General features: G+C 33.9%; 1 protein-coding gene across 4 annotated transcripts in view; it reads left to right on the top strand.

Annotated features, from left to right (window-relative positions):
- CTNNA3 (catenin alpha 3) overlaps positions 1–19194 on the top strand; it is a 1667940-nt gene that overhangs the window by 1255591 nt on the left and 393155 nt on the right. For all 4 annotated transcript variants that reach the window (XM_057505911.1, XM_057505908.1, XM_057505909.1 and 1 more), the window contains exon 12: positions 13860–14060. In XM_057505911.1, the coding sequence (XP_057361894.1) occupies positions 13860–14060 (201 nt within the window). The remainder of the gene's footprint in view (positions 1–13859; positions 14061–19194) is intronic.

The raw sequence follows: 19194 nt of genomic DNA, 5'->3' as shown, positions 1-19194 counted from the left end.
GTAGATACATATAAAGTAAAGAGAATGGAATTTAAACATTAATACTATAGAAAGGCATGAAACCACAAAGGATGAGACTAAGAGAAGAAAGGAATTGAGAGGAACTATAGAACATCCAGAAAACAATTAATGAAATAGCAATAAGTACACACCTATTTATAATTATTCCAAATGTAATGGATTAAATTCTCCAATCAAAGGACATGGAGTAGCTGAATGGATAAAAAAATAAGATCCATCTATATGTTGCCCACACGAGACTCACTTTAGAAGCAAGACCGATCAGCCTGAAAATGAAGGGATGGAAAAAATGTTTCATACAAACAGAAACCAAAAGAAACCTGGGTAGCTATACTTATATCAGACAAAATAAAGTTTAAAACAAAGACTGTAATAAAGACAAAGATGTGCATTACATAATGATAAAGGGTTCAATCCAGCAAGAAGATACAACATTTGTAAATGATTATGCTCCCCAAAAAGGAGTCCCTAAATATATAAAGCATATATTAATAGACCTAAACAGAGAAATAACAGGGGTACAACAAATAGTAGGAGATTTTAATATTCTATTTACATCAGTGGATGGATCATCCAGATAGAAAATCAATTAGAAACATCAGTTTTGAATGTCAGATGGACTTAATATATACAGAATATTCCATCCAAAAGCAGCAGAATACACATTCTTCTCAAATGCACATGGAATATTCTCCAGGGTCGATCATATGTTAGGCCACAAAACAAGTTTTAATAAATTTAAGAAGATTGAAATCATATCAAGCATCTTTATAGACCACAATGGTATAAACCTGGAAATCAATCACAAAAAACTTGAAAAATCACAAATATATAGAGATCAAACAACATACTACTGAACAATCAATAGGTCAACAAAAAAATCAAAGAGGAAATCAAAAAATACCTTGAGACAAGTGAAAAATGAAAATACAATATACCATAATCTATAATATGAGAAAAATAATCAAGTTCTTATTGAAGGCCTTTCATGTCATTTTATAATATTGTGTAACCATCTCACATTTTTATACATGTATCACATGATAAAATTATGATGGAATTTGGGATGCCATATGTTTGGATTTACTTACTCCTGACTGTCAAAGTCAAACTTTGTGTTTATTATTTCAGCTATAATATTTTATACTTACAGTGGTTTTTTTTTGTATTAAAAATAACATTGTTTTAAGTGATCAGTTTCTTTTTAAAAATGTTGAGAACTCACTATAGCAGATGATACAAAAAGAAACCAGACGTAAGAAAGGAAAGTAAATCAGATCCCATGAATATATAGCAGTGAGAAAACATTCACAGCCAAATTTAGCTCAGGTATTTTATTGATGTGGATAATATTATAAGAAAATAAAGCTTATGCCAACATTCCAAATTGTATGAGAACAATATTACTATTTAACAAATCATAAAAAGCAAATTATTATTTTACAGCTAGCCTGAAGAAACAAGGTAGACTAGTAGCCCTAAAAATAGGCAGTGAAATAAGACTACAGATCAAGTGAAAATTGCTATTTGCAGCTCAGCAAACATCATTGGAAAAGGAAATAAAGTAGAAAAGGCAACAAAATGAAAACTAAAGGAAAACAAAATCAGACCAGATGTTGTGAATCTGTTTTTCATGCAGAGATACTTAAATGCAAGGAATGGCCTTCTAGGCAAGGTTAGAAGATAACAGCAGTGAATTTGTTCAAGATGGTTTGATTAGATGGTCTGACAGTGGAGGTTTTGAACTAAAAGGAGAATAAGCTGTGTAGGCTCTGCATTTTTAGGAAAAAAAAAGCCTCATAACTTTATTCAAGATCTTGCACAAAGATTATTACTTCTCTGCTTTTTATTTAGCTTTAGCTTTAAAAAAAAACACACACGTTTTGTTTCACATTCCTAGTAATCTTTTGAACAGCTTACCCCTCATTATTATCAGCAGTGTTTGCTGTCATGTTACCTTTCTTCCTGATTTGATTTTCTTTGATCTCATTAGAGAACCTCCACTAGCTTCTCCTATTGTGATCCTTATTATATGGATGTTTGTTCCATGTGCTACTGTCTTTCATTATGTTTGAATCCTGGCAAAAAATTCTTCCAGCTTTAATACCTTGTAAATAAATTGCACTGATCCCATGTAATTATTGTAATTGTTGGACATGAATGCTATTTGTGCCAATTTTCCTTTTGGAAGTTTTTGTATGAGATGAAAACTTGTTCTTCAGTACAGCGTTAGGAAATAAAACAACTATTCTTTTTAAATTGTTAAATAGGAAGGTTAGCATTTTCATGCCTCTCTTTTACCTAAGCTGAATCTAACTGAACTAAGATGTCCATAATGAAAAGGGCATAAATTGTATTTTGCAGGTCGTGAAAGAAGCAATTAAAAACAATTAAAATGTTCAAAGAAAAAAAAAAGATGTAAACAAAAAAATGAGTCATCTAATAAAAAAACACTTATAAGTTGGTTATGTAACATTAAACTCTCCCAGTGAATAACCTTTTGAGAAACTACTCAGTTTTTATGCAGACATCACTATAGCAATGACTCCCATAGTACATCAGTTACTTGTCTTCAAATTACTCTCATAATTGGAGATATTAGAGACTGTTGCACATACAAGTATCATTTTGATAGGAAAATTACTCCATCTACTTTTGTAATCACCAAGGAACTGTAAATACACAATGAACTTTAAAAAACTATTTCCACAAAGACCATGACATACTACTGGGATCAGTCTGATTTTAATGGGACAATGCATGGTACACAGTGCAATGATATCCAAACATAGTACGAGGAAGCATGTTGTTGGAAAAAGAAATGGTCCAGCCACTCCTACCCGTGTACATTATGGTATTCATCCTATTCCTTACAGTTATTTGTTTATTTGCTCATTTCTGTCATTGTATTATAAGTTCTTTTAAAACAGAGAGAGTGACTTATTTGTCATTTCCTATAACTGGCAAAATAACTAGCAGTGGGGCCTCTAAAAATACTCATTGAATAAATTAATTTTTAAAAATACCAGTTTACAATTACCCTTAGTTTGTAAGCAAAAAGAGAGAGGAAAAATAATCCTGGAAGAATTAAGTGAGTTAGTACTTACATTTACTTCAGCAATATATAGTTGTTAACAAATGGTAGTATGCTTAGTTCTCTAAGTCTTACTCATTCAAGTTCCTTTTTTAATAACATTGCTAATTAAGGATAGAGTACAATTTAAAATAGTGATCATTAAAATGGTAATATGTAGTGCTACATACAGTATTACTTTGTGGAAAGTAAATAAATGCTTTAGAAAAAAGTTAAAATTATCCATAATGCCATCATCTATTAAAAACTACTAGGCATTTGGAAATTTCTTTCCAGAATCTTTAGAAAAGATATGTAATTACATGGTATATTGTAAACAACCCAAAATACATATGATTTTCAAACAAAAACACAATTTGAATAGATTTATGTCCTGATTTTTTCCTTAAAATTATCTCTTAAGCATGTTCTTAGGCAATTTAAAATATTTTATAAGCTTTTAAATTGTTTTATAACATTCCATTAATTGAAAGTATTATTTATATTCACCAATGATTAGTTTGGATTATAAAACAAACTCACTGGTAGTTGTTATTTCAATCAGTAGCTGAAGTTTAAACTTTATTATGGCATAATCTGTACACCTACAAATATGTAGGAGGTTATTTTGGTTTACAGAAAAAGAATTTCTTTGGGAGTGATAATTTTGGGAATTTAGGAAATATCATTCCCTGCCCTAAATATAATAAATTTGGGAAATAACATGCCCTGCCCTAACTTCATCAATCCACTATGTAGATTGAAGAATGAATTCATGTCTCTAATGCTTAATAATGCTTAATAACTATTCCAGCACTTTGTTGGTTCCGTTGTTGAATTGCTCATAACATTTCTGTACCTGTCACAGAAAAATAAAAGAAGGTTGTTTTGCTTTTTAATTAGGTAGCTCTTTCACAACATTCCCATATACTGGATCCACTTGCAAGGTGTTAATATAAGTCAACAACTTAAGATTTTGCTTTCACTTAGACACTCAATTTATAATTGAGGTTAAATCTATATAATCATTCTCTTGAAATTTTAATTCATGACAGTTTCACTTAGTGATTTCAAAAGTTTTTAAATAAACTTTTAGTAAACTGTATTGTTAATTATTTCTGCTTAATTACATTATACTTATTAAAATATTGTTTAAATACAACCGGAAGAGATTTTTAGAATCCTTTCTTTTTTTTTTTCTTTTTTTTTTTCTTTTTTTTTTTTCTTTTTTTTTTTCTTTTTTTTTTTTGAGAGGGCATCTCTTATATTCATTGATCATATGGTTGTTAACAACAATAAAATTCTGTATAGAGGACTCAATGCACAATCATTAATCAACCCCATGCCGAATTCTCAACAGTGTCCAATCTTGTGAAGCATAACGAATAAGTTCTTACATGGTGAATAGTGCAAGAGCAGTCATATCACAGAAACTTTCAGTTTTGATCACGCATCATGAACTATAAACAATCAAGTCAGATATTATTCGTTTGATTTTTATACTTGATTTATATGTGAATCCCACATTTCTCCATTATTATTATTATTATTATTATTATTATTATTGTTTTTAATGAAATGCTGAAGTGGTAGGTAGATGCAAGATAAAGGTAGAAAACATAGTTTAGTGTTGTAAGAAAGCAAATGTAGATGATCAGGTGTGTGCCTATAGGCTAAGTATTAATCCAAGCTAGATAAGAACAACAAACCATCCACGGATGCAGAAGATTTCTCTCAAAACAGGAGGGGTGAGGTTCTAAGCCTCACCTCTGTTGATCCCCAATTTCTCACCTGATGGCTGCCCTGCGACTGTGCCTGTCTTAGGTTGTTCCTCCCTTGAGGAATCTTACTGGTCTCTGGCTAACTAGTCATCTTCCAGGGCCATACAGGGAAATGTAAAGTTGGCAAGTGAGAGAGAAGCAATATTGTTTGAAAAGGTTAGCTTTTTACTTTTTTGCAGATTTATAGAATCCTTTCTTTAATATTTGAATAAATCCATGTCTATTCAATAAGATTGTGGATCCAGAGAATGTTTTTGGAGTTAAATTAGAAAATAAAATAGCAATATATATATATATATATATATGTATATATATATATATGTATATATATATATATGTATATATATATATATATATATATATATATATATATATATAAAGCATCAAGAAAGAACTCAAGAGAAAAATTACTGATGCTGGTGAAATTGGAATCTACTTCAGATGTTATAGGATGGATATAAATAGGAGCCATTAGAGATTTTTCTAGAGAGTTTTATGGGTGAGATATTTTTCTAGAGAGTTTTATTGGTGAGAGATTTTTCTGGGGAGCTTGTGGGGACTTGTCCAAAAGTACAAATTTCATAATTAGACACACAAGTTGTTCTGTGTTTTGAACTATAAACAAGGAATAGCACCCAAATGAATACTTGCTGTTTTTTACAAGAGTATCCAGTCACAGAAGCGTCCAACATTAGCATCCAGTGTGCAGGAATTAACTGGTTTTATTGCATAATGTGGGAGAATTGTTCACTACTGTCTGTTCCTGCTGACAGTCCTGATGTTCAATCTGGTAATATCCTCAAAGCTTTTTTTTTTTTACTCAGTGTTTTGATATTAGATATTAATAGGTTCTTGGTCTCTGAGAAAGAAAGAATGGGACAATTAACATGAAAAAGCTCAGTTTAAGAAGAGTCAATGGAAGAAAGTATGAGCTGAATGAGAATGCCTAAGGTTTAATTTACTTTCTCTTTGTTTATTTTGTTAAAATAAGGACAGTATAAAATGCAATAACCTAGATTTTTACTCCTATACCAGAGTAATTAAGTAGCTGAAGAACTGAACTTTGTTAATTTCTTCTTCTGTGGCCATCTCTCTGGTGATGTCTCTGGAATACTTATGGTTCTCTCTAGCTATGTTGGCTCTGTACAGATCCAGAGTCTTAACATTACTAGAATGATGTATGTCTACTGTGAAAGTATCATCCTTCTTTGTTTCACTATGCTGAACATCCCCTGTACTCCATCTATTCCTCTCTCCGTCCTTACCCCAGAATCCTAGAATCCCTGGCAACTACTGATCTTTGTACTGTGTCCAAAGTTTTGTCTTTTCCAGAATGTCATATAATTGGAATCATACAGTATGCAGCCTTTTCACATTGGCTTCATTCATTAGCAATATACTTTTAAGTTTCTTCCATGTCTTTTTGCAGCTTGATAGCTAATTTCATTTTATTCCTTAATAATATTCCTCTGGATGGATGTGTTACAGTTTATCCATTCACCTATTGAAGGACATTTTGATTGATAGCAAGTTTTGGTAATTATGATTAAAACTGCTATAAACATTCATGTGAAGGTGTTATATGGATTTAAGTTTTCAACCCCTTTGGGTAAATATCAAGGAGTACAATTGCTGGACCATACTGTAAGAGTATTTAGTTTTATAAGGAACTGCCAAACTGTCTTCCAAATTTGCTGTACCATTCTGCATTCCCACCACCAATGAATGAGTGTTCTTGTTGTTCCTCATCCTTGTCAGCACTTGGTTTTCTCAGTATTGTGGATTTTGGCCATTCTAATAAGTGTGCTGTGGCATCTCATTATTGCTTAATTTGCTTTCCTGATGATATGTATTTTTTCATAATCTTGTCATCCTATGTCTTCTTTGTTGAAGTGTCTGCTAAGATATTTTGCTCATCTTAAGTGAGTTTTTCCCCTTATTGTTGAATTTTAAGAATTCTTTATACATTATGGATACCAGACCTTTATTAGATATGTGTTCTGCAAATATATTTTTCCCATCTTGTGATTGGTTTTTTCATCCTTTTAACAGTGTCTTTTTCGGAGTAGAAGTTTAAATTTTTATGAAGTCCAGCTTATCAGTTATTTTTTCACCATTTATGCTTTCAATGCTGCATTGAAAGAGTCATTGCCAAATCCAAGGTTACCTAGGTTTTCTCTTAGGAGCTTTATAGTTTTGAATTTTAAATGTCAGTCTATGATTTAACATGTACCTTTTGCTTTATATTATTCCCCCCAAATAGGAAAATTGCAAATATTAGTAGCTTCCAAGTCAAATCACACAAATAATAATTTTCCAAAGTTCAAAGCAAGATGTGTACAAATTTAAAATGATCTTATGTCAAAAAATCATTCTTGGGAGCTGCCAAAATGATAAGTATTGTTTAAGGAGAACTGAATAAAGAATGGTTAAATGAAATTTCTAAATTAGAAACAAACTAGTTGAAGTCCTACAAAGCAATAAAAGTGCAATCTTCAGAATTATCTTTTCTATAAAAATTATTCCCATCTCTATTAGATAAAAATTCATATTCATTACTATGTAACATATCAGGGGAGCAAAGAGTTGGTGGTGTATTATTCCTCATTCAATGGACTACAGCATAAATTCTCTACCTCTTTAAGTTTTGCCATTGATGTATTCAGAGCCTAGCTTTGGAAATTAAAAGAAAATAGCATTTACCTTTGAATAATGTCTGGCTTTGGCAAATAAAATGTGTTTCTATTTTTGGAATTTTCTCTGGGCTATGGATTTGTAAAATTCTGCTTTGGAAGTCAAAAGCCAATAAATTAACTTACTGTTCTCCCTTGATTTTGTTTTCTATTTTTCCCTAAGGCAAATTCTAACTTTAATTGTGGAAAACTGAAGAATTAAGAAAAAAATCATAGAAAAAAAATGTTTTAATGTATTTCAAAACATTATTGTGTGACTCCTGCTGCAGTGACTGAAGTGGTTACCCAGAGATGTTTGCAACAAATGAAGAATCTTTTAGTCTAAGATCAGTTCCTTTATTGTCTTGTTTATTACTGTTTTCCAACATAATAGAAATCACCTTTTGATTCTCAGGATAGCTATAAAATGATTGATAGAAATTGCTAGTAGTTCAACAATTCTCTGCTCTTAAAATAATGCACTTCAGGATTTGCAGTAACACCACAACATTCACCCCTTGTCCCAAATCAAATGTTAAACTGACACTCTGACACTATTAAGACAAATCTTCAATCATTTCTTCAAAACATAAAATATTCTGAATGTGCTTGTTCTATAATAGCATACTTTCTTTCACTTAAACATTGTTTTAAAAATAATGTAGCTGTTGAGTCCAAGTGCATCAGTGGCTGAGAAAAAAATTAATAAATTAGACATAGAGCTCGTAATGTTACTTGCTGTGTCTAACAACTAAACCCGTGCCGTTAGCCAAGACTTAAGAGAGCAATCTGTAGGAAGTTTTATGCAAGGTGTTTGGTGTTTTATTTCTTTCTTAGAGGTTGAGAGTTATATAGCTAGGAGTAAGAGCTCAAGCTATCTGTAATGAAGGCCTTTTTAGCTACTTAAATTCACCTGAAATATGAATAGCAAAGAAATAATTGTTTTTAAGAAATTAGTTTAATGTTTAGTTATTGTGCATATGTGGGAGGTACCCAACATTTTATTTTCTTTTTCTGGCACTCTATGTTTAGAATTTCATGCAAATAATTGCTGGTATTTTGTGAAACATGCAGAGTAATGGGAAAGTGTCACAATAATGGAAATTTTGCAAACCTTTCCTAATGTGTTTGTGCTATATTTAATCTTAGTAACCTCTTAGTAATTCAAAAGATCATTTAGTCATCATCTCCAAATTCTCAATATAGCTACTTCAGATAAAGTCTGGTTATATGCTTCTTGCCACTTATTTTGCTTAGTATTTTCCCATATTGTATATATTCATGTAGGACTTTCATTTCCATATCTGGCCTTACCTCTATAATACTTAAACATGATTAATTTAAGTATGACTTTTTTTTTTTTCTCAACTTACTGGATTTATTTCTGCCACATTTGATAACAAATGAACTGGAATCTGACTACCAATCTAAGACATATAAAAAGGCCATCTTGACACACAGAGAACTGTCACCCTTTTTCTAGAGTTGCCTATTTCAGTATTTGTGCATTCTGCTCAGAAAAGCTCATTTTGACACAAGCTCAGTTCTTAACTTGGTGTAAGAGGCTACCAAGGTAAATATATTTTAATAAAAATAAAACCCATAGCCATAGTTATAGTCTTCAGGATTTTTATACCCATACTGAAAACTGTTGAAAATCAATAGCTCTGCACCATAGTCAGTAGCCTTTATTGGGCAGACCCAAAACTCAAGTAACCAGATGAATTCTCATGCTCTTGAAAAAGTTGCTTCTATAGTGTCAATCTTGCTGCTACATGAGATCTCAAACTTAAATCATCCTCTTAGTTTAGAAGTTTATTAAAATACCTTCCTACAAGACTTTTTAGGTTGTGGTTAATTCACATTTTTCACTGCTTAAAAAAGCGTTAGGCAGTGAAATAGATATGAGTAGGTAGAGGAAGAATAGGCCAGTAAAGCCCACTAAGAGGGACTCAACAAGTTAACCAAATAAAGCCAAAGAGCCAGAGAAGACTCACAGAATTAATGAGTTAATTAGTTGAAGTTCCAAAGGTCAAGAGCAGCTTGGAATGCCTGGATAATCCCCAGATAAATAAAAGCATCCAAGCCCATGTCTTTGTTGTATCAATTAGATCATGCCATTGTAAAATCTATTTAGCCTGCAAAAAGGCCCAGCTTATTCTTTAACTTAACCTATATGCTGTTTTTTTCCTCTTCTTCTAGTCCCTTAATCAAATAACTTTGTAACAAGGGCAGGAGTCAGACCTCAGAAGTGTAAATAAACCTATGTGAATGAAGAATGCTGAGATCCAGGCCCACACAGTCACCTAAATAATGCTGTATTTAAGACAAAACCTCAAAGGAATTATAAATCACCTGCATCATGTCTTATGCTGACCCTTACCCAAAAAGCCCTATAACACCCAAGACTCCAAGCCCTTAACAGAGCCTCCTCTCTGAGGATGCCCACACTCGCCTTTCTTTCAGTATGTCGCTCTCTGTTCTACTGTAGATAAGTAGGGAGCCTGCTGAGAGCTCTGATCTGCGCTTGAAAGTTCCCCTCACCTGGGTGACTAGGAGGGAACTGCAGCTCTATGATCATGCTCCTTGGTAGCCTGCTGAAAATCTCTTTTCCTTACCTTTGTAAAGTTCCCTGAACATCACTCCATCCAGTGCTCTGCAGCTCCCTCAAATCCTGAGATGGTAGGGACTTAGTCCCAGCATGGTGCAGATTCAACCAGACAGTGAATAGCAGGTGGCCCTGGCTTCAGGAGTTGGCAGCGGATGTTCCCTATGCTGAACAGGAGTTCATTGAGCTTCTCTTACCTCCCTGTTTTATTCAAGTAAACCTGCCTTTGTCTACCTTGACTCTGGCCCACTCCTCCCCTTGGCGTACGTACATTCAAATAAAACCTTAACTCCGTTTCACTACTGTGTCTCTGCCCTTCAATTCTTTGTTGCAGCAGGGACAAGAACTGAGGAGAATAAACTCAACCCCCAACAAAAGAACATTAACATACCGAATATTCCAAAAACTAAAGTGACTGTTTTCAGGGCAGTGAAGGTAATTAGCAGTTTTTGACAACTGCAAATTACCTGATCTGTTAGTATTGCTCAATCTAAAGCAATAACCACACAAACTTCCATAACGCCAAGCAAAAAGAACCAGAAAATCTTTGCTTAATTTTTGTTCTCTGCTTTAACTATTAAAATAAATTGGTGAGCATGTATATTTTTGTTCTATAGAAAAGGTGAACATTCAATTCACTGCTAATGAATATTCTTTTTATTTTTTTTTCCTGTGCAAAATTCACTAGGAAAAAAATAATTTGTGGCAGCTATGATTTTACCTTTAACTAAACAGAAATTACATAATTTACTAGATCTTAATCTTTCAACAATTAACATTTTTTTCCCTAAGTGATTTTCACAAAATTTTTCAAAAACAGCTCTGCCATCTAAAGCTCAGCACCTTTACTAGATATAGATTAAATATTCATTCTCTACATATATGTTGTGCTTGTTTAAAAAAACTTTACCAACATACTTATAAAATAACAGTTTCTTAATGTGTCGTTAAAGTGCACATCTGTGGATTTAAAAAAAAAGAAAACTGATGGTTATTATGCCTTCCACATTTAAACTTGTACTTCAGTTCCAGAGGAAATATGATGGTTATGATACACATGTGCTTTCTGCTGAGATGGGACTGTGCTTGGATTTATGATAGGCCTTAATGACACATTCATAACTGAATGCTACAAATTAGGTTAAAACTCTGGTGAATTTAGAATGAAGTTTTTCCGTGTTTAATCTTTTTCATGCAAATGACTTGACTGTCCTTGATATGGGTTAAATTGACTAAATTCAAAGTCACAGAAATCTGTCTACCTATGTTCATAATCCACGATTTAGGATTTAGACAAAATAATTTCTACTCCCAGGTGCATCTTATATGAGGACTGCATTCATTCTTTCAATAAACATTCTTGTTAGTCTAACAGGTTCCACATATTGTACTAGAGACTAGATATGATACTTCAAGCAGTAAGATAAAATAGTTACAGTCATGTATATTTCACAGTCTGTTTCTAGTCTACTAGAGAAAGTTTCATTAGTATATCATTAAAATGGGTAGAAGCTCTAGTGGAAACATATATACTATTTTATGATAATCCTAAACAACATGGAACCAAATTTGTCTTGCTTTAGGTAAGCATGGATTTCCTGAGGAAGGAACATTTGGCTAGTCTTTAAAGAATAATAGGAGTTGACCAAGCAGACTAAAGGACATTGGCAGTTGTGATATGATGATTTATAATACGAAACAGCTATTTGGTTTTGTCCCCATTTTTGGCACAGAGCTCCTAAAATCCTAGGAATTGCCTAAGTGATGAGAGCGGTAAAGGTGTTTTTTGTTATGTTAATGAGTTGACTTTTGCATCCCTCTTCCCACTAAGGTTGGGGTTGGTTACCAGGGGAACCAACCCAGTGATTAGAGGGTTGGAACTTTCTGTCCCACCCACTGATCTCCCGGAAGGGAATGGGGGGCTAGAGATAGATTCAATAGCCAAGGGCCAATGATTTAATCACATGCTTACATAATCAAGTTTCCATAAAAAGGTAACAGGATGGGGTTCAGAGAGCTTCCAGGTTGGTGAATACTTGGAGATGTGGGGAAAGTGGTTGCACCTGAAAAGTGCTTGGAAACTCTGAGCCCTTTCCCCATCCTTGTCTTATGCATCTCTTCCAACTGGATGTTCCAGAATTATGAAAGTTAAATCTAGTAAATAAAATATTTCTTCGAGTTCTGTGACCATTTTAGCAAATTATTCGAATCCAATGAGGAGGGCATGGGAACCTTTGATTTACAGTCAGCCCGTCAGAAGTACATGTAATCAGCCAGGCTGGCAACTGGCTCAGAAATGGGGGTGGGTGGAGCAATCTTACAGGGCTATCTCCAGGTCATGTTGGAATTTAATCATACAACACCCTGTTGGCATCCAGAGAATTGCTCGTTGATGTGGGGAAGACTTCACACATACTCTTTGGAATTGGTTAAGGATTCCAATATACCCATAGGAACAGAGCATGAAAGAACACAGTGGTTTGAGGAAATCATAAAATAAATACAACTGATAAACATAAGGGGCCTGCAGAGGAATGATTAGGCATCTGGTATAAGAAGGTCACCAGGGACCACATTTTTTGATAATTGAATTTTATGCTGTACACAACAACAGGAAAGTGTGACTGTAGGAAATCACTTTATGAATGCTTGTCCTGTATAGCTTGCCTGCAGATAGTAACACACACACAGAGAGGGAGGGAGGGAACAAGAGGGAGAGAGAAGGGGAAAGGTAACTGCTTTCTGGAATTAGTGAGGTCTTTGTTGTAGCAGTTTTCTATGTATGCTTTCAGCAATAGAGTCTAAAGATTCTGAGTGGGTATTTGTTAAAGCAGAAGCCAAGCACTAATTCTTTAAGTATTCTTTTAATTTCTTAGTCATATCATTGACCATGCTTTTTGATATTCCACATATTTGTTCAGCTCCTCTCATTAGTTTTATTGGGGATTATTAATCATTTTACAGAAAAAGAATACGTTGTGCTATACTAATTACTCCCTGTTGTCTTCATGCCCTAGTCATGAAGGGGGGGAAGGAAAGAAAGAGGCCTGGAGACACTCTTCCGAGCGGGCAACTTTCTCTGAGATAATTTGCTTCAAGTCAATCAGTCTCTTAAAAGTGCTTTTTATACATAGGTGTTTTCACAGACAAACTGAAGTTGTTGCTTCACAATATAAATAGTATATTTCACATTTTTCATTATTCACTAATTTACAAGATTTCTGTAATTGTGTCAAATCTCATGATACACCAATGAATATTAGTTGAATGGAAATCCATAGTTTTATTTTTTCTATAGATTTAGGACAGCTTTTTTTGAGTTTTCTAATTGTATAATGTTGCTATATCAAAATAAAATATTCTATCATTTTATAGTTCATTTTTGTTTTAATTTAGAAACTTTCCTTAATTTCTATCTACAAGTCATTCAATTCTAAAATTTAGTCTACTGGAACTGAAATCTAAAACACCATGTAATCTATAAAAAGTATTGAGAAAAATATAAAATTCTGTATTTCGCCAATTTTGCTATTAAAGAGTTATAAACAAAATCATGTCTGTATATTTCCTTCCTAATTGCCAATGTCTTCCATTCTCAATGTGTACCGCTTCTGAAGTCAGAAGTTAACATAAGTTATAAGATGCTAGATTCGTGGGGTTGAAAAAAAACACACACAAAACTAATTCAATCCATTTACTTACAGAAAGCCATATCCTAGAAGATGTCAACAAATGTATCATAGCCTTGAGAGACCAGGATCTTGATAATTTAGACCGTGCTGCAGGCGCTATCAGAGGACGGGCAGCAAGAGTTGCTCACATTGTCACAGGCGAAATGGACGGTTACGAACCAGGGTCTTACACTGAAGGCGTGATGAGAAATGTTAACTTCCTTACAAGTACTGGTAAGTTTCAGTTCCCAGTAAACAGGTACATTGTTCCTGATATTTGAATTACATAGCTACCAAATATTCATACATATGGAAAGAAGATCTCCCTCTGTGTTGCTTGTTTGGAAGTAGTTTGCTCTCCCGTCTGATAGGTGCTTGCATCCTGTGGCTATGTGGTTTGAAATTTATCCCTAGGAATAAATATATTCATTGGGAAAAAGAAATATTTTATAAATCTGTGCACTATATACATTTCCCACAGGTCTTAGGCACTTACGAATATTTATTAATTCCAGAGCTGTTAGGAGATATAATTGGGACAGATGTGATAATATGTAATAATTTCCAAGCCCTCCTTTAGCTGTATCATTGGCACCCCCAGGTTCTTGTTTATATTGTTACTTAAACAGAGCAAATGTCCTATGTTTCTAGAGAAATTCTGCCTACCTTTTCTTTTGCATTCTATTTGCAAAATAACACTTTGTTTTTTATAAAATCTCTTTTGATTGCTTAAGAGATATGGAACAAGAATTTTGTTTTGGTTGCAATACTCAAGTTAATATTTTCTAAATCAGCTAGTAAATGCCTAGTTTTTTAATCACTCACTAAAATGGCATTCTTATCTTTAAATTAAAATTTTTAAATTTCTCCAAGAAATTTACAGAAGCATTTAATTCATACAGGCAAGAAAAATGGCACATGCCAGCACTTCTGTCCCCAAAGTTTGTACAGGTCCCTGTCCCTCTGGCAAATGCCCTAAATATAGTCAGTAAATGCCTTTCACACAAAACCCAGGCACTTTTCAAACTGCTACCTCTGTGTTGGGTCTCAGGTTGAGGCAGTGCACTGGCCCTTTAAGAGCAGTCTGTCTCCTGTAGACCTTCCCGCACTGGCGCCCTCCCGAGTTAAGCATACCTTATTTTCAGAGCCACTTGTTACAGGTGCTCATCTTCTCACTGCAGATCCCCAGAGCCTGGGGGTGTCCAACATGGGACTTGATCCCCTTGCTCCTCAGAAGGACCTCTGTACCTGTGATAGCCCTCCCCCTGTGGGTCACCGTGGGGTCTGGTTCCCCACTGTATCTATGCTACCCTTCTTGATGTGACTTTTTCTTTATACCTTAAGTTGTGGAAGAGCTGTCCTGCTGGTCTTCAGGTTGAGTTACACTGTATATAGTTGTAGCCTTGATATGCCTGTGGGAGGAGGTGAGTTCAGGATCCTCTTACTCCACCCTCTTCCCAAGCTCCTCTGGCAATCAACTATGTAGAAGTCATCATGACCGAATTTTTTTCTTGTGATCTGTGAAATGTCAGGTTGAATTTTTTTCATTAATTACCTCTTTACACTAGGATAACTAACTGTTCTCCCCTGATTCCAAGGATACTTGCAATTGCATATGTAAATCCTACCTAGAATTTTGTTCATTATGATATGCATAGGGCATATTAGATGTGGGTGATAAATGCAATGCTTAGTGAAAGGGGTAGAGGGATGAGGATGACAATTTGGGGAGGGGCAGGAAGAGGGAGCTGCCTTTAAAATGATCTAAGAGAGACATATCAACAATTGAATGGCCTTCACAAAGGACTCTTACTGAAGAGATGTACTGCAAGGTAAGTTTGGCAAGGTTTGTAGAGAATTGATGATTAGTGTTGCTGTGTTTCCAGCATGTTGATACAGAAAATCACTGGTGAATCTAGGCCCGTAGTTATCTATTATCTTTTTAAAAATATTTATAAAGTAATGAAACACTGAAGATATGCTAAGGAAGATGGAGAAGGTGAGTCTGTAAGTAACACTTGGTATATTTCTATTCCAACTCCTCAAGTTGCAGTTTATTCTCCATAGGACAGAGCCTGGGTCTGCCATAAGCAAAGAAATGGAAGTGAAATTCTCAAGTGTCCAGAGTGTGAAATGTGTTGTGAGAACACTGTTCACAATCAATTCTTATAATCTGAAATCAGAAAATAAAAATGAAGCAAAGTTGTTTACACATTTAGCTACAAGGTTGTCAGTACCTCTGACTTATAATGACCTTACACAATAACTAGTAACAAGATAACCCAGTATTCATTACATTATCATTCAGTCAGAAGAGAGAGAATTACTTTTTTCCTCTAATTAGTTAGGTGTGACTTTAATTAAAATTCTTCAGGTAAATTATGTCTTGTACACAGAATATCCTAGGTTATTTTGTATACGTCTCATCTTATTATCAATGCAACAATAGAGTTTATCACTTTCCAATTTTGTTGTTTTGCTTTTTCAGATAATTTTTTTTGGTTTATCTTTGGAGACAGCTTCTCATTTTTGTTTTGTATGTTGTATTCCAAACTTTTCTCCAAAAAGTTTTCCTTGAAATTTACAAAAAGCATGCCTCACTAAAAGGAATAAATTAGATGAAAATGCTTATTAGATAACTTTGGTTTTAACCAAAGCTGAAATATGTGAGCATTTTACCTCCCATAGAGATAGTATCTATGAAAAATACTTCCAATAATTCTACCCTCCATAATTAATAGAATATGTTCATCTTTGTTCACATCTGCTCATAACTTGAACTTATTTATGAATATTCATCAAATTACTTGAAAATGTCATGTTTTGTGTTATAGCCTTAAGAGTTCACATTTTAGCAAGTAAGTTGTCTATAAATGTAGCTTGTTTTCCTCTTACTTTTACACAGTTCATAGGTCATAACTCTGCTTCCTGAAAATAACCTAATAAGGACCTATTGTGAACTATTTTTATTCCTGAGACTTCCTTATCTTTGCAAAATTTGCCTTAAAGTACTGTCATCAATGATGAAACCTAGGCCATACTTAGCTAAATCATAGAGTGTTTTTGGAACACTGCACCTTTGATTTTAATCAGACTTTGTGGCTCATTAGCACATTTTCAAGATTTGATGATCTTCTAAGTGTTTGCTCAGCATAAGGAAGCAAGGTTGTCCTGCTGCATTTCAGGAGTTTGCACTGTTCATAAACCCTAGCAGTTGGTTTTAAGTGAAATGTAGGCAACATCTAGCATGCTGCATTTGATTCAGACAGAAGTATAATATTGTAATCTTTATGTGCAATTTTTTATGCTGCCGAATTTGTCCCTGTTAGTAAGCTCCTCCACCTGTAGGAAATTCCTGATAGGGAAGAGAAAATATATTGGCTTTTTTGTTAAATAACAAACCTTACGGACTGCAATATGAAAGCTAGTAAGTGATATTCCTGACATCAACTTCAGCTCTTTCATACTAGATTGGAGAAAAGCCTCAACCAGAGTAGACTGATGTAGTATTTTTTGTGTGTGATTTATGGATTCTATCAAATTCAGAAATTATCAGGCTCAAAAGCATCTGCTGTAAACCACCAGACCCCACTTGGTTTCAGTGTCAGTCATGTTTGTGGACTGAAATGGAACAGGCACACCAGTGAACCTGACCAAGATGAGATATCCTAGTAGCATCCACTGCTGGCAACTGCTAGTAAAGGCAAGTACTGATGAAAACACCATTTATCAAGTATCCATCAGGCCTAAACTGGAAATTATGGACCCCAAAATCCTCCTCTTATTAGAATGGAAAAGAGCCGTATATAGCTGTGATTTTTCTTTTTAAAGGCAAGTGAGACAGTTGAAAAGTATTTAGAGCCAATGAGTATTTCCAAAATTTTGTTGTAAATTTTTCTTGCAACTAGTTTAAATAGTAGGCTTTTAAATTTTATCAAAAATCATTTTACAAACTTCAGTAGCAACAAAATCTATCAATTACCTTTCATTTAATATTTTTCACCTATAAATATCCTGCATTTTGTAGCCTAATTAAAACATGTTACATCTTTATGTTGCATCTCAGTCTATAACCTTAAATAATTATAGGATAAACTTCAAAGCTTTAATTTTAGCAGTCTTTGTCCTCCACAGTCAAATAGAGGTTGAAAATTAGTAGCCTATATACTAGATATGGCTCAATATGACTCAAATTTTTTTATGTGTCCAGTAGAAGTTTGACCTGCATAATATTATGTTTTCTTTAAGAATGAGTTTCTGATTATATTATATATATATATATATTATACATATATACATAAAAATCCATATTAATGGCTTACCCTAACAAATGAGAAGATCTGGCAGCACTAGGGCAGAGTTCACTGTGGAAATGGCTGAAACTTAGTAGTCTCCTCTTTGTCACTGAGTTGACCCTTGGCCATAGTCTCTACTGTGTTATACTGTCTCTCCTCTATTCCCTCTCACTTATACCTAGTCTGCTTCATTCACTTTAATTTACCTATCTGAACTTTACAGGCATTTGAGTCTACCTAAACATTAATTTTTTTTTCCTATTGTGAGCCAAAGTCACCTTCTATTGAATGAAAATTGGTACTTCTACAATAACACAGACATGCCAGGATCATTTCTGCCTTTAGGTCTTGTCCACACTGTCCCTGTCATCTTGAATATACTTACTACTTATTTTTCACATCAAATTGTATCCATCTTTCAAGAAACAGGTCATATTCCATGTCCTCTAAAGTAAATCTTTCTTTACTCCATCTGGCAATAGTGAATTCTTTCTGATCTCACATACCATAGATTTTAAAGGACTTGACACTCAATTACATCATTCCAGACAACTATATGCTATTGATTAATTCTTCAGACATACCTATATAATAATGACTTTTATTTCAAAATATAATGCAATTTATAAGAGAAGAGAAAACGTATTATTTTTCTTTGTATCTCTGCCAGAACCTACCATAATGTCTCACATGGGCTAGATTAAAACAGAACAAAACAAAACCACTTTTGAATTGAGCCTATTTGTCTGTGCTAATTCTATTCCAGAAGTGAACAGCCTTTTCTTCTGTACTGCCCCTCTAAAATTATAATTATTCTTCAACACTTTCTCAAATGCCACCACCTTTGCAAAGACGCTTCTGATTCCCTTTCAGTTAGAATTAATTGCTCCATTATCTGTGTTACCATGGATGAGCCTGTCCTCTAGTTAATGATTGTTTCACTTTGCCTTGTATCATACTCAGCCATTTACATACAAGTTCCTCCCACTAGATTGTAATGTCCTTAAAGGCAGACACCACACTTTTTTTTTTCCCAGTTGCATTTTATACATAGTAGAGGTGTCCAAGTCCTT

Source organism: Manis pentadactyla, chromosome 8 (genome assembly GCF_030020395.1).
Source record: "Manis pentadactyla isolate mManPen7 chromosome 8, mManPen7.hap1, whole genome shotgun sequence".
Classification (NCBI taxonomy): domain Eukaryota; kingdom Metazoa; phylum Chordata; class Mammalia; order Pholidota; family Manidae; genus Manis; species Manis pentadactyla.
The sequence above is the reverse complement of the archived record's forward strand: the minus strand, read 5'-3'. Positions and strand labels throughout refer to the sequence as shown.